General features: G+C 34.0%; 1 protein-coding gene across 4 annotated transcripts in view; it reads right to left on the bottom strand.

Annotated features, from left to right (window-relative positions):
• Positions 1-17,526, bottom strand: part of Ggamma30A (guanine nucleotide-binding protein subunit gamma-e) — a 53,192-nt gene extending 35,666 nt beyond the window's left edge. The window contains exons 1-2 of one of the 4 annotated variants that reach the window (XM_072539831.1): positions 17,382-17,526; positions 4,902-5,177 (exon numbers count right to left, since the gene is read on the bottom strand). In XM_072539831.1, the coding sequence (XP_072395932.1) occupies positions 4,902-5,014 (113 nt within the window). In that variant the 5' untranslated portion in view covers positions 5,015-5,177; positions 17,382-17,526. Of the gene's footprint in view, positions 1-4,901; positions 5,190-7,911; positions 8,085-17,381 lie in introns of those variants that run through there. The other 3 variants (XM_072539830.1, XM_072539828.1, XM_072539829.1) reach the window with 3 other exon arrangements.

Here is a 17,526-nt window from a genome sequence, read left to right as displayed (position 1 = left end):
ATTGTTGGAGATTGAGATTGATAGTCAAAAGGTGAAAACGCTAAAATAACCAAAACACATATGCACCACAGCAGCTTTCAGTGTTAACAAAAATATTGATTGCCCAGTTCACTCATTTCAAGACAAGCTTCAACTTCAGGTTCCTACTAAACTTTTTATTCACCTTTTGTCGATCAACTAAACTTGACTTATGAGAACGCACATTTAGAAACAACGCTTGAATCAGCGATTTTGAATGTCAGTTACGCGCGCGAAATAATTTGTTTAAATAAGATTTGTATCAACTCGACGGTAAAAATTTGACATCTTTTGATTACAGTGTTTTATCGACAAAAATCAAAATGCGTTTTAAAGGTGAAAAGTGCAGCTTTCGTATGCAATTTTTGTATTTTGTCTTTTGTCTTGTCTGTAGTTCGATTTGGTTTTGGACGGAATATATCTCAGTGTGTTGGTTGTTTTAAATTTTGTTGTGATTTTGCACTTATTTTCTATCCTTTTTAATTTTTCTGATAATCTCTTTACATATGTATCAACATAGAACGAGGAGTGCGTCAAGGGTGCATTTTATCCCTCCTATTATTTAATGTATATGCTGAACATATAATTACAGCTTCTCTTGAAGATCGCCCTGAAGGTGCCTGAGCCAATGGAGTCATCATTAACAATATAAGATATGCCGATGACACCATATTATTAGCAGAAACAGAAGACCAACTAAAAATATTGATGAACATATTATCAGAAGAAAGTCACAGGCTGGGCTTGGACATTAACTTTTCCAAAACCAAAATTCTGGTATTCCAAAAACCCCCATGAACAAGTTTCACCTAACATACAAATAAATGGTATCACCCTTCAGTGATCCCAAAGCTTCATATACCTGGGCAGAGAACTAAATAGTCAACTAGACCACTCAAAAGAAATTAGAAGACGCATTGAAATAGCAATATGCGTAAAATGATCTGTAACCCCAAGCTATCAGTCTCAATAAGATTGAGAACACTAAAGTGTTATGTGTGGTCTCTATTACTATATGGCTGTGAGACCTGGACATTAAAACAGTATGACGTCAACAAATTAAATTCATTTGAAATGTGGATATACCGCCGAATGATAAGAATAAGCTGGACCAGCAGAACTACGAATGAAGAAGTACTGAGAGCAATGAACAGACGCCCTCATCTGGTCAATACTATTAAAATTAGAAGACGTCTTATCTAGGACACATAATGCGCCATAGGCAATTTGAGCAGCTACAGGTAATATTAGAAGGCAAGACTGAAGGTAAAAGAGGCATAGGACGAAAGAAAAAATCTTGGCTACGAAACATCAGAGATTGGACCCACACAAGAGGAAATGAATTAATTCATCAAGCTCAGAACAGAGAGAAATTTGCCATATTGATCGCCAACCTCAACAGAGAAGGCACTTAGGAGGAGGAGGATGATATTGTTGCCATCTTTGAATCCCTTCTTGTGATTGTTTCTGGTGTTTTGTTCTTCTTCAAAATTGTGTAATTCGTTGTTTATAAATGACAACAGGTAGTCACTTTTCGTCAAAACCTTTTTTAGCAGGTGTTTTCTTCCTCGAATGCCTTTTCGTTTGAGCAGATGTTTTGGACTCTATCGTATAATTGATAATTCCTTATTTGATGTTTACCTTATGATTTTGTTGGTAATTTCAATATCAGTTGGTGTGGGTGTGGGTTGGTTTTCCGTAAACTTTGGTTGCATATCCTGTTTCTTCTGTCACTCCCATTTCTGGGTATGTTAATCACAAAAGAAGACACAGGATATGCAACCAAAGTTTACAGAAAACTAACACAAAACAGCAGATATTTAAATTACTACTAAAACCACAACGCAAACATCAAAAAAACTTAAAATCATTATATGATAAAGCTCGAAGCACCTGCTCTAATAAAAATACACTTCTAAAAAAAATTGCTAACAAAGGTTTTGACAAAAAATGACTACTCATTGCCATTTATATACAAAGAATTTCACAGGATCAAAAAAACAGAAAAAAAATAACCAACAACCACTCACAAGAAGAGAGAGATTCGAGGAACAATATCATATGTAACGGGTTTACTAGAAAAATTGAAGAGGATAGGAAGTAAGTACAACATAACAACAACATTCAAAACCACATGGTGGCGATAATCACAGCGGATAACCACATAGAAAAAGAGGTCTTAGCAAGGATAGCTGCGGGAAATAGAGCATTATACTCCCTTTCAACATTATTAAGATCGAAGCTGCTAAAAAGAAAATCTAAATTAACACTGTACAAGTCGATTTTTCGACACAACTGTAAAGATGAGTATGACAGTTGAAATGTGTGAGATATTACAAATGATTGTTTATTTAAAAATATTTTTACTAAACAATTGATGAATCCCTAGATGAGAATCTTTTGGAATATCTCATACCACACATTTCAACTGTCAAACCTCTCTATACCATTTTTCAAAGTAAAAACGTTGCACGTCACAATTTATATAAAATGATGTCACTTAAATTTAAAATTTCCAGAACGTCAACCTTAGAGTTCAAATTTTCCTAACACAGCTTATAATACGAAACCCATACGGAACTGCTCGATCTTTCATAGGCGCCAACATGGTATAATAAACAGAAAAATGTAATCATCATTATATTGGGAATTTTAGAATTATATTGATTAAATAACCAAAAACATTAGTTATTAATAATATAAATTTTCTGAAATAACTCTTTAAGCCTGATATTCCACAAAATAATAATTTTAATTAAATAGATTAGACAATTGTACGCAACTGATACGGGAATACTTCAAATTTTAATGACAGTTCAGCGTGTGGCAAAATTGTTGCCGCTTTTTTAGAGTAAGAATTTTGTTTATGTTTTGATTTTTTACACAATTTGATCATAATATATTATATATTAATAAATTGTATTTATAAATACATGTTATATTTAGATTAATAGCTTTAAAAACTAATTATTGTTGTGTATTGTGATTGTACTATGCCAAAACATCTAAATAGTCTGTAGAAAGCTGATAAGCTTTCATATAAGATATATTATTTTGAACAAGAAATATTGGCGGGACGTTTTTACTATTAATGCTCTAAAAGAGGTAAGTTTAAAATTTAGAATATTTAATTTTGTATTAAAATGTTTTCTTATGTATTTTAGTGTGTTGCACTAGTCTTAAAACTAAGTGTATTTACTGTTAATATAATAGTTGATTTTAAAAATTCCTGAATTGCTAACTATTCTGATGTTTTGGCAACGCTGTGGGGTTCTGACGTTGTAAATCTTAAATGACGTGCAATCATTTCTGTATGAAAAATTCTATATACAGTTTTGTTTAGTAAAAAACTAACTAAATTGGATTATTTGATACGCTGTTTTTTCTCGTCTTTCTTATTGTGTACTAAGATAGTTATTATAAATATTTAATTTGGAATTAAATCACAATTGTCTTTAATGAGAATTACATTTTATATTTGATTTGACCCTTCGTCTTCCAATCCTCAAATCGTTTTCAAACAATTCTGACATAGAAATTATAAATGCTTTTAACCTATAAATGTTTATAATTCAATACAATTATGAATCAATTGATGATCACGATAAAAATATTTACAAAAATGATGAAGAAATAAGAAGTACAAAGGTTAAAAGAAAAAAACTGCACTATCTGAGACTCATAATGCTTGAAGAAGAATAATAGTTTTGGTAGCTCATAATTCAGAATTAAAAATAGAGTACAGAAAAGGAGAATTGCTTGGCTGAAAAACATACATAAGATAATGGTATGATTGCAGCTCATAACAACTCTGAGTTCGAAGGTTAGAATGACCTTAACGATTGCCAAACTCCGTAACGGAGATGGAACTTGAAGAAGGACAAAATAAAAACTAACTTCTTGGCAAAACTACACATCTCAAATAAATATATGTGAAAAAGTAATCTCTAGAAAATAAGCAAAATAAGTTAAACATACTCATTATTTACTAAAGGCAATTTGTAATATTTGTTAAAATAATATTTTTAACTTAATGTTTCCTACCAAGGCAATATAAACAAATAAGCGCAATACCAAGACGACTTATCAGTGACTATAATGTGGTTAATGACCACAAAATGTGACTAGACAATGTCTAGTTCACATCTATTTACATAATGGATAATATTTTCATTACAAGCAAATAAACAGAAAAATTACTTTTAATAATAAATATTCATGCATAAATTTACTTTTAAGTGATCATTTGTCATCTGTCATGCAAATTTAAAAATATTAATACAACTTCGCTCTTGATTCTGTTAGAAAATCTATTTTTCAAACAATTAAATGTTAGCGATAACTGATTTCTATTCATCATTCTAAACTAAACAACGAGGTAAAGTTTCCGAGTGATTCATATCCACAATCTCATACGAAGCATTGTTTTCGTTCTTGTGAAGTGCGGTGACTGTTTTTGCAAAAATCAATAGCATCAACTCTTACAATTCAACCGGACAAATCAAAAAAGATACCACACAAAAGATTTTATGTCAAAAAAGATTTACACACCAGATTTTTCTTTCGGGTTTCCCGATATTGATTTTTAAAACCAGATTTGTTGTCAAAATTGTATTTTCGCCGGTGCATCCCATTTGTCAACACAGTTATTTATATTGATTTTAACTCCTTTATAAAAGCGGTTTCACAACAAAATTCTCAATTATTGACTTAACACTACAAAATACTTCAAACAAACCATCATCTGGGCTTGGGCTTGCCATATTGCCATCCCCAGTTTGTTTTCTATCGAGATTTTAAGCAAAACTACCACTTTTTCTCGTAAAATAGGAAATATTCGGCGTAGCAACTTATGTTAACAATATAAGAATGTAAAAACTTACGCTGCAATAGATTTTGACAGTGGCCACCGCTCCATTGCCGCCTGGTATTTCATATTCTCGATCTGCTTCTTCAAAGCATCCTTGTCCATAGTTGCGAGAGTACTGGCGTCCATCTGGGCTGGCGCTTTCGACGCCTAGCGTCGCGCACGCGTTCTATTTTAGATAAAAGCGAAGTAGGTAGATGGCGTTGGTGGAGAGCGCGTCGCTACGGTCACTGAAACGTGGGTGTCGTGCTCGATGTACCGGGGGAGATTTGAAAGTTGTTAAGTTGGTTATCTAAAATATGACCTAAAGAATTATTTAAATATTACTTTCAACAAAATAATAGTATGTAAAATAATAATATAATCATTATATATATATATATATATATATATATATATATATATATATATATATATATATATTTCAGTATACATAATATAGTTCACCATCATAGCTGCAGCACCTTAAGAGGGAGTGATAAGGGTGGCTTGGGAGATACTCATTTCAAATCAATAGTTTTTAAATTTTATGAAATTATGGTTTAAAACTTTAATTGAGTTCTGTCAACTTTTTGGTTTAAAAATAATGAATACAAAATTCCAACATAAAGATATTCATAAATACACTTGGGAACGACCTTCACTCCAACAGAAGTCGATCATAGACTATATAATAATGAGACAGAAATAAAAATTTAAGTGCCAAGACTACAGAGTAAAAAGAGGATCTAACTGTGGGGCAGATCACTACTTTCTTTTAGCTAATCTTTTGTACCCCTTAAACCCACTGAGCCCACTAAACAATATTATAAACAAAACACCGAAAGTGAGAGAAACAATACTACTCAGTACAAAACGGAGAGATATAAATTGCACCTTTTATTCCAACCAAGTATTAAACATCTTTTTCAATTTAGATTAGAAAAGGAACTAAATGAGATGGAAAGATGGAAAGATATATGGATGTAGAACAAGAATACAGCAACCTCAAAACGATAATAAAAAAATTGCTGATGAAGTATTAGGGACAGAAAAAAAACCACAAAAACACCGCGAACCACCATGGATGACAGAAAACGTAAAAGAAATGATACAAGAAAAAAAACAGAATATATAAGAAATGGCTAACAAATAAAACATTTAGCAATAGAGTAACATATCAAAGGAAAAACGGAGAAGTACGCAATCAAATAAAAGAAGCCAAAAACAATTTCTGGGAACAAAAATGTGTCCAAGTTGAAAATTTAATTGGTGGTTTTCAGACTACGGAAGCATGAAGAACTATCGCTAATCTAAAGAAAAACACCCATAACTCCTTAAGCAACTTAATTCCTATAGAAAAGTGGGAAAATCACTATAAAAATTTACTCCAAGCGTCCAGATTGGAATATATGGGAGAGGAACACAGTATGGAGAGACAAACAAATAGTAACATTAATACTACTAACAACGAGGTCCGTACTGAGTTAATTCAAATGAAAAATGGGCGATCTCCAGGACCTGGCAATATAGCTGTAAAGTTACTTAAAGCAGGAGGTCCACTCCTAATAGAAAGAATCAATGCTGCCAACAAATTAAACTGCTACAGAGGATTAAGTATCCTACCTACTTTCGGGAGATTGTTTGGAAAGATAATAAATGGAAAAATACAAGATACAAGATGATGTAGGACATCTAATTAGCGAAGACCAAAGTGGATTTACGCCTGGTAGATCTTGCACTGATAACTTGTTTATACTCCAACAATTAATAGAAAAAAGAATAGCGGTTGGTACCGAAGTACATCTAGCTTTCATCGACCTAGAAAAGGCGTATGATACAGTTCCAAGACTTAAATTGTGGCAAGCTGTACAACAACTACAACAAGGAATTAGTCCATACCTTTTAGGAATAATCACAGAAGTATACAGGGATAACAATACTTACCTAAAAATCGGAAAAAGACTATCAGAGCCAATAAAAGTCCGTAAAGGACTAAGACAAGGATGCAGTATGTCACCCTTACTGTTTAATTTATATATTGAGGCAGCTCTCCAAAATTGAAAAAACCACTGCCAGAGAATGGGAATCCCCATAGGAAATGACGTACTGTTCTCCCTGAACTTTGCGGATGACCAAGTCGTCCTAGCTCAAGATTCTTATTATCTAGAATTTATGATAAAGCGTCTATACAGAGAATATGTAAAATGGGGGTTACAAGTCAGAGTATCGACTATATTAGTACATACAGTATATATACAGTACTAGAGTATATAGACCTATGTATCGAAAGCCAATAAACAAAAAATATGTAACATCATAATTCGGAACATTCTAACTTATGGCAGTGGTCTTGCAAATAAAAACTAGAACAGAATAGATGCTAAAAGCCACAGAAATGGAATTTTGACGCAGGAAAGTTCGGGAAAGAATGAACAACAAATGACGGAATCAGCAAAATATTGGAAGGAAGTCAAACAATTGTAGACGGCACTTGAATGATACTTGAAAGATAGACTACCAAAGCAACTGTTAAATTGGGTACCGCTGGGACGCAGAAAACGTGGAAACCAAAAAGAAACAGGAGACGAGGTGTAAACAAGGAAATTAGAGACAGCAATTCAGATGAAGAAGCATGAATATATAGATGTAGATGGCGACCATGGATAGATAGACATATATGGTGACTGGGTACCTGAAAAGGTCGTAGAACGTTGTAAAAAGTCAATAAGAACGTGGTTAAATACATAAAAATGAGGATAGCATCAATAAGAACGTATTTAATTTTAAAAAAACCAATCGAAGAATAAAAGAAAACATTGAGAACACTAAAATTAATAGCAGGAGTTTGATAAGCATTGACAAATTGTATAAGAATTGACCGGCATTATAACATAAAAGTCATATGAATGAGAGAGAAAGAATAAAAATATATAAATGGATTACTTGGAGTGTTTATATATAAATTGAATTTCTGATGAATTTATTTATTATCTCCTCATTTAAATACATTATTTAAAATTGTTACTTAAAATACAAAAACTTACGTGGTTCAATTAACGAAACTATGCTAATAGTTGTAAAAAGGTCGAAATCCACCGTTGACTGACTACCGCTAAAATCCCTTTATTGTGTTTTAATTTTAGTCAAAAGAATCCAAACAAGTATGGTAAATACACGAAACTAAGCCAATGACTATTCTATAGGTATGGAGAACTTACCGACTAGAAGGTAATATTGATAAAAAAGATAACGACGAGTATACTGAGGTAAAAGTCAATTCCACTTAGTTACGAGTATGAGAAAGTTTCGCTAGATTAATATGCATTTTGTGGTATGTAAAAGTATGTATAGCTGGAGTTAGCGAAAGTTGTAGGTCAATATAAAGATATAATTATTATCGTTAAATTATTTAATCGTGTGATTAAAAAAGAAAAATGAGGAGGGAAAACGATGTAAAATATAATGTTTGCCAAGCACATCCTTAACACTAGAAAGTCGGGCTTAGCATACCTACCTAGAAAGCCCGAAGGGATCATTTTGGCCCCAAATTCCTAAATCAATAAAAACCAAGTTTAGAAGTAACTATTTATTTGGGAATAAACAAAAAATAAAAATAAACAGTTTTAAGAAATTATATAAACTCTTGACGATAGAATTTGATTTAATTTTCTAGTTTCATTTTAAACATTTGGAACACCATACAGTTTGCAGTTTTTGGCATTTGCCACACATTGCCTTGTTACAGCCGTGGCACTCATTGGAAGTACTTTCTTTACAAAACATTTTTAACTGACATTTTTTTCTTTTTTGGCTAGTAACAGTGCTGGTGGTTGGTAAATCCGGTGGTGCTGGGTATAGTACCAGATTTCGGGAGGCAAGGTATGGAGCCCGTAATTCTTCACACAGCTGAGGAATAAACTTACGACGACTGATTTTACTTCCAGTAACTTCTTTATAAATAATCCATGCATTTATTGCTCCTAAGTCAAGAATGTTATAAAACACGTGCATTGGCCATCGTCTTGAAGCAACTTTTGTCGTATAAAGACGCGCCATTTGGTCCACTACATCAACCCCGTATTTTGTTTTATTATAAAAACTTACTGTTTGAGGAAGTTTTTTTCCATCGACAGCAACATCCACTGATTGATGTAATGAGCTCAACAAAAGCACATTTTTGTGACTCTTTCCTTGGTATGCAGTAAGTGTTATCTTTTCGTCGCTCTGGAATATATGGGTAACATATAATTCTCATTTTTACTCTTTACGCTTAGAGGAACTTCCTTTCTGTTGCGATTCAAAGTACCCACAAGACTTGTTGATTTGTTTTGCAATGCCTTGGCCAATTTTAACGATATAAAGTAGTTATCTGTCGTAACATTTTTGCCCTTTCCCAGTTGATTTTCCATTAACCGCAAAACAACATGTTCACCAACACTTGTATCTTTCTTGCGTAGATGATCAGTGCCAGTATAAGGGTAACCATTTACAATATATTTTGATTCCACGCATGTCAAAAGCCAAAATTTTATGCCAAACTTATCCGGCTTATTTGATATGTACTGTGTGAACGGGCACCTGGCTTTAGAAGGCAGTAGTTGTTCGTCCACAGTAAGGTTTATTCCCGGTTTGTAACATGCATCACTATTTTCTATAAATCCATTCTAAACTGCAGAGGCCAGAGCAAATTTGTCGGTTTTCAATCGTTCAGATCTCGTTTGCTTTATGTCAAATCTGAGATATTTTATAATATCCTTGAATCTGTCTCGTGGCATAGTTTGCCTAAAAAACTGAGGACCCCATACTGTTGACCACAAGCTGTTGGTTGGGAAATTTTTGGCGCCGTAGACTCCTCTTGCGTACATAATAGCAAGGGCAGCCTCCAGTTCTTCCAAAGTTATAGTCCATGTGTCATTTTTCAAACATCGATGTGCTTCTGCAATAGTGCATTCTTTTATATGACGTAACATGCTGTCTTTGATTATTAGATGCCAAGCACTTACCACACAATTGTTCCTCACGTTCCTTTTTGCATACGACGTAGGACCTGATTCCACTCGATAAATGTTGTGCTGAGCTCGGCGTCCTGTAATGAGCAAACATTCAATGCATATGAAGATACTAAAAATCATAATCTTACCAGGTACTGATCCAGAATCAATAACTTTCCACGTTGTTCCGTCTTTCTATTGTTCGGTGTCTCCGATTGAAATAGTTTTTTCTTGTTGACCTCTTTTTCTCTTGTGACTTGGCTTAGATGCACTTGGATTCACGATAAAATCAGCTGACTCGTGCTGTTGAGTTGTAGAAGCAGTGTTTACATAAATTGGTGAGTCTTGTACAATAAAACTTTCTAACTGCTCTGAAGCATCAGAGTCACTTGAATCATTATTTTGTGGTGGTACGTATTGTTCATCGTCTGACTCATTATTTTCTGCAAATTCAGATTCACCTCCCGAAACATCTTCTTGTATTTTTCGTATTTATTCAAGAAGTTCAAGCTCTGATAGTCCACGACGAGACATCTTTACAGTCGTCTTGAATTTTCACAATTGAACGAATGTTTCAATATTCTAGAAACGAGAGTCAGCAAAACCTAATAAACCGCTCAATAAATAAAATACTTTCAAGGAACAAACAGTATGTAACAAAATACCTTCTAGGAATAAACGTACATAAACATAATTTTATCTATCCGACAGAAAGTTAAAAGAAATCGTCAAATTTCCGAGAAAACGATAATAATTACTACAGGGCCAGTTTGGCCCCTTCAGACTTCTATGGTAGGTTTGTTAAAAAATCTATTTAATAAATTTAGTAAACAATATTTTTTTGCGTTAAATAAGATTTTGTATCAAAATATTAAAAGTCATAAAATATGAAATTATTATTGTGTCAAATAAAAGAACTACAATAACTTCAAATCGCAACAGGGGCCAAATTGGCCCCTCCGACTTTCTAGTGTTAAAAGTGTTAGGTTTACCTACTTCAAGATCTAATCTACTTTCTTTATGCTCTAGGATCCTTCACCAAATGTTTCTACTTTTTCTAGACTTTTACTTTGATTTATTTTTAGTTTTAACCGCACCTGAAATGATTGTTGTGTGGATCGAGTAGCATAACAGTCACTCTCGCCGGTTTTAAGGTCAAATAAGGGATCAAATACCATTACAAACCCAGACGGTATCGCAGAAGTGTGGAAACAATATTGTGAAATACTATTCTCTAACAACGACCCAGACAATAATACAAAGAAGACAAGTTATGAAAAATAACTTCAAATATTGAAATTAAAAATTGAGGCCGTAATTAAAAAGCTAAAATTCAGAAAAGCAGAAGGAGAACATGGAATAACAGCTGAAACACTCAAAGAACTGGGAGAATTAGGGACGGAAGTAATGCTTAGAATTTGCAATGATATCTGGAATACCGGAAAGTGGCCAAATGACTGGGGTAAACACACGTTTATTCCCATATATAAAAAGGTTCACCGGCAGATTGCAGTAATTATCGTACAGTAGCATTGATATCACACGCGAGCCAAGTACTTCTTACCATCATCAATGAAAGACTAAAAGCAATTCTCTTACCACAAATTCCACAAGAACAATGCGGATTCGTCCCAGGTAGACACACAAGAGAACATATTCTTAATATTCTTCAAATTATCAAATAATCTCGAGAGTTTAACATAGAAACATATTTATGCTTTGTTGACTATTCCAAGGCCTTCGATTAAGTAAAATGGGATAAAATTTGGCATATACTTGGAAATGGGTACGCCAGAACATCTAATCTATTTATTACAAAAACTATATGTAAATAATACTGCTAATGTAAGAGTTAACAATGTGGTTTCGAAAAACTTCAAATTAAAATCTGGAGTTCAACATTGATGCATAATATCCTCCATTCTATTAATTTTAATAGTGAACATATTATGTGTCAAGTTTTTGAGGAATGGCAAAGTGGAGCAACGATAGGAGGAAGAAAAATCAAAAACCTCGTTATGCTAATGACACTTATATTGGCTTTGTCACCAGAAGAACTGGAACAAATTATGAATAGGCTAGACACATGGTCAGTACGGAATATGGTTTGAAAATAAATATGCAGAAAACCAAAGTGATGATCATCGATAGAATCAGAAACAACCAAGCAAAGATAAGAAACATGGCAGATTACGAAGTGGTCAGGCAATTTAATTACTTAGGCCCCGGTATTACTAACAGTGGAGGATGCGAACACTAGATGGACTGTTTGTAGTAAATGTTCTTTCGCAGAGATGCTTAGATATAAATCAGGAAGTATATGCCTGTTTTATTGATTTTGAGAAGGCATTTGACAGAGTGCAGCATAATCGGCTTAAAGAAATTTTATTAAATAAAAACACAGACAGTAGAGCCATTAGAATCATATGTAACCTCTATTGGAACCAAACAGCAAAAGTGAAAGTTGAAAATGCACTAACCGAGGATATCCAGATTCGCCGTGGGGTCCGCCAAGGGTGTATTTTATCACCCTTGTTATTCAATTTATACAGTGAAGCCATCTCAGAATTAGCGCTTGCCGAAGTCAGCGAAGGCCTTATAATAAAAGGTAAGCCACTTAATAACATAAGATATGCTGACGACACCGTCCTTCTGGTAGGAACACTAGAAGAACTGCAACACCTTGCTGAACAACTTAATATATATTGCAACGATCATTGACTAAAAATAAATTTAAAGAAAACCAAGTTCATGGTATTTACAAAAGCACAAAACATCAAAGTTAAGCTAGTACTAGATAATACAGAAATTGCACAAATATCTTCGTACAAATACCTTGGAGCATGGATCACAGAAGATACTGATCAGACAAAGGAAATAAGATGCCGCATTGAAATTGCACGGTCAACTTTTAATCGAATGAGAAAACTTTTTTTTGTAATCGCGATATCAATATATCGCTCCGAATAAGAATGCTTCGATGTTATATTTTCTCTACCCTTTTGTATGGGGTTGAAGCTTGGACACTTAAAAAATCCAACATTAAAAACCTAGAAGCATTCGAAATGTGGTGTTACCGACGTATTTTGAAAATATCATGGATGGATCGCAAAACAAACGAACAAGTTCTTGAACAACTAGGAAAACAATGCAAACTTTTAAATTCCATAAAAATAAGGAAATTGGAATACTTGGGCCACATCATGAGAGGTGAAAAATACGAACTACTAAGGAATATAATGCAGGGTAAAATCAAAGGCAGAAGAAGCGTAGGAAGACGTAAAATCTCGTGGCTACGCAATCTCCGTGAATGGTTTGGATGCAGTTCAATTGAACTATTCAGGCGCGTAACCAACAAAATTATAATTGCCAGAATGATTTCCAATCTCCGATAGGAGCGGAACTTGAAGAAGAAGAAGGAGGATGCGAAGACGAGATCCGTCGACGCATTACAATGGCTAGATCGGTAACAGCCAAACTCACAAAAATTTGGAAGAACCATGACATCACAAAAAACACAAAATTACGCCTTGTTCAAGCATTGATATTTCCTATTGTTACCTATGCTTCAGAAATTTGGACAATAAATAAAGCCGATTTAAAGCGTATAATGGCATTTGAAATGTGGGTCTACCGTAGAATGTTGCGCATACCATGGACCGCCCATCGCACAAATAACTCAATTTTAGCAGAACTTAACATAAAAACTAGATTCATCACAAATATCAACCAAAATATACTGAGATATTTTGGACATATAACTAGAAGAAGAGAAGGCATGGAGGTAATGATAGTTGAAGGTAACGTAGTAGGTAAAAGATCCAGAGGAAGATCTCCAGTACGATGGTCGGACCAAATAAAGGATCTGACTGATTACCCATTCTCCGAAGCAAAACAACACACACAGGAGAGAGATAATGGAACAGAAATAGTCAACAAAATTACATGCAGCCACTACATCTTTACCAAGGAGCAGAGATAGAGGAGAAGGTTATAACGACAGGTCATCCCTGCCATATGTAAAGAAAATATTGCTAGAAAACCTATTCAAAAGTCTTGGACTAGACAGAAAACTTAGAGACAGACTAAGCTACCAAAAAGGATTACGAATTGTGGAAAATGGATTGTACAGGGTCTCTCAAAGAAAATGAATATGAAGTGGTGAGTAAATGAGAAATATGATCATTTCTATAGTGTGGTCAGAACGTTACAGTTAATGGTGACCGCTATAGAGCCATGATTACTGACTTTTTTATTCCTCCTTTGAACAAACATGATGTGCTGAAGCTGAGGTTTCAACACGACGGCGCAACATGTCACAAAACTCGTGCCACAATTGATTTATTGAAAGAAACATCTGGTAACTGCATAGTTTCATGTTTCGGACCCGTGAATTGGCCCCCAACATCGTGCGATTTAACACTACCAGACTATTTTCTGTGTGGATATTGGAAGTCGCTAGTCTACGTCGATTGACCACTTGGCGAATAACATTTGCCACGTTATGGCCGATAATACGGCCACAAATGTTGAAAAAGTCATCGAAAATTGGACCTCTAGATTAGACAACGTCAGAGCTAGCCGTGGCAGTCATATGCCAGAAATCATATTTACATTTTAATGGCAAAAGATTATCTTTTGAATAAAGTCAATTTCACGTCAATTTAAATTGTCTTTGCTTTATACCAATTCAAAATTCTATACCTCTAAAAAAAACACCCTTTATATGCAGTAAGCAACACCAAAAAGAAATTAACAAAGAATTCAAAATAGCGCAGGGAAAAAATGAGAATTTTCCCTGACGGAAAAGAATGAAAAAATTTAAAGAAATAATAATGAAGAAAGCAGAAACAGTCGCCTAGATTCAAAACCCGACAAGTCACAATTTTTTCAAAACCTTTTTTATTAGATATAAGAATTTGAAATACATAAACCTACAAGTCCATAATACCTTTATTAAGCAAATCCCGACATATCTGATAATTATAGGCTCCCAAAAATGTACCTTAGATGCAAATACCGACAGGTCCATTCTCGTTTTAAATGCAAACGCCGATACTTCCAATCCACCAATAGACGCGTAGTATTTTACTCGCCACCTGATTTCGGTTGACAACGTGTTAGCCAAGCAGATCAGTTTAGTTTATGCTTTTAAGTAAGTTGTTTGTAGTTTGTGTAATAAATTGCTAAAATAATGGATTTATTAGCAACTTTAAATACTGTTGGACAGTTTATTAATGTAAAACAATGTGATGTGACAAAGGCTCGAAAAAGAGCGAAGGTCGAAACAAGAAGAGAAAAGGCAAAACGTGCAAGGTATAACCTATAATATTACAATAAATTAGTACAAAATAAGGATAAAAGGGGACAAGACATGTTCAGTTTACGCCACATTGACTCACATATCCCGGTAAGACAAAAGTAACGAACAGCCAACAAAAATAAACCAAAATCTTGTATTTGATCCTACAAATTGAAGAGAAGTGACAGCCCAATTGTTCCTGTATGTCGAACAGCTTTCCAAGGTATTCTGGGAATTAAAAAAGATAGAATTTTAAACATTATGAAAAACTACAAGAAACATTCGCTTATTCCTACCGAAAGAAGTGGCGGAGATCGAATTGGATAAAAAAACGAAGGTAAAAAACAATCTATAAAAAAATTCATTGAGTCCCTATAATGTGCGGAATCTCATTATTGCCGTTCAAAAACATTCAAAAGAATTTATTTGCCTGCTGAATTAAGTATCTCAAAATTATGGAGAATATACAACGACCAAATGGCCCAAAACGAAGACTTTAAAGTCAAAGAATGTTTGAGATTATTTTAACAAAAATTTTAACGTTGGCTTTGGAACTCCGAAGACAGATTTGTGTTCAACTTGTTTACAGTACAAATCCAGCATAAAAGGCGAGACTGACGAAGCAAAAAAACTAGTCTGGAAGCACAACAACGTCTCCGCAAAGTAAGAAGTGAGAGTTTCTACAGACTTCTTCAAGAAGAAAGAGACGACATGGTCACATTTTCATTTAATTGTCAGAAGAATTTGGCGCTACCAAAACTTCCGGATCAGTCGGCTTATTTCAGTATGCAACTTAATTTTTATCACCTAACTGTAGTTTGTGGATCTTCAAAAAGTAAATTAACTCCAGAAAATGTTACGTCATATGTTTGGACGGAGTTGGACCATAGAAGTTCAAACGAAATATCGTCGTTCTTGCACCACTTCCTTTCAAATTTTAATTTTGTGGATAATGTACGTGTTCTTCGGCTTATTTGCGATGGGTGTGGAGCACAGAACAAAAATTCCACGGTCATCACTATGCTGAGCTATTGGCTTCAGTTTGAAGCTCCAAGACAAATAAAGGAAATTGAGATAGTGTTTCCCGTTGTGGGACATTCTTATATTCCCCCTGATCGTGTGTTTGGACAAATTGAAAGAATTTATAAAAAACACACGGTAATTGTTCATCCTGATGAATATGTAAAGTTAATCAAAAAGTTTGCCACCGTTTACAGAGCTGGAACTGGTGTTGCAATTAAGGACTGGAAGGCTGAAACTCAAAAAGTAATAAAACAACCAGGCTATTGGCATTTTAAGTTCCAACCGTCAAAGAGAGTAATCATTACAAGAGGACAAACAGTACCACTTATAAGGGGTGAGGCATTTTACAAAACTGATTTATGCGCACCCAAAAGCTTATGCAAAAGAGGGAAAAAAGTCTCACAAATTAGTCCAAGAACACTGAAGGCTGGGATAGCGATTAAAGACGATAAGAAAAAAAGTATTACTAAGCTATTGGAGAAACACTACGGAAAGGGTTGGTAAGATAGAGATGAACTGGTCTTTTTCAAAGAAGTATTCCACGAAGCTATAGAGGAGGGACAAGGCAGTGAGGCAAACGGAGAGGAAGATAATTGTGAAGCAGAAACAGTTAGCTTTGCAATATAAAATAGTGGATACATGTTATCTTGCGTTGTTGAGTAATTAAACTTATTTTTCTAATAGATTTCGATTTCCTTTTCTTTCAAAATATTAAATTCATCTGCAAACCCCGACATGCCCAAAATATAGCATACAATTACCTGTTTCTGGGGGCCCCTATATTTTTTCAAAGTGTTTTTTTATGTATTATTATCAAAAACCTCAATTTTCTCAAAAAGTCGCTGCTTAATTTAATAGGATATAGATTTTGCAAGTTATTCTTCATTATCTCAAATCTCATTTACCTGGACTTGTCGGGTTTTAAATCTAGGCGACTGAGATATGTGATAACTTATCAATCAAAAAAATTATGGAATGGTTGAACACAGAAGTATCTTTTTACTCCTTCTGTGTTTTGCCTAATCATGTAATATCCTTGTTTAAATTCTACAAAACGATGTTGTAATTTGTCATATCCCGTTCATAACATTTTCGCTACCACAGAGTGATTTTTCACGAAAAAAATTCAAAGTTAAATGAATTCAATTACACAAGTTAACAAAAAACTAAAATATAAATAATTATACATATAACTTACCCAGATACATATGCGCTGTTTCTTAGAAATAATAAAAATACCAGATTATTTATTAACTCAAACTACACAATGAACTACTAAGTGTTATAGAAATCGAAATAACCGTTTGGGTCTAAGTATAAACATAAACTATGTAGGTAACTCC

This window comes from Diabrotica undecimpunctata, chromosome 8 (genome assembly GCF_040954645.1).
Source record: "Diabrotica undecimpunctata isolate CICGRU chromosome 8, icDiaUnde3, whole genome shotgun sequence".
Lineage (NCBI taxonomy): Eukaryota > Metazoa > Arthropoda > Insecta > Coleoptera > Chrysomelidae > Diabrotica > Diabrotica undecimpunctata.
Note: the sequence above shows the minus strand (reverse complement) of the source record. Positions and strands in the feature narration are given on the sequence as shown.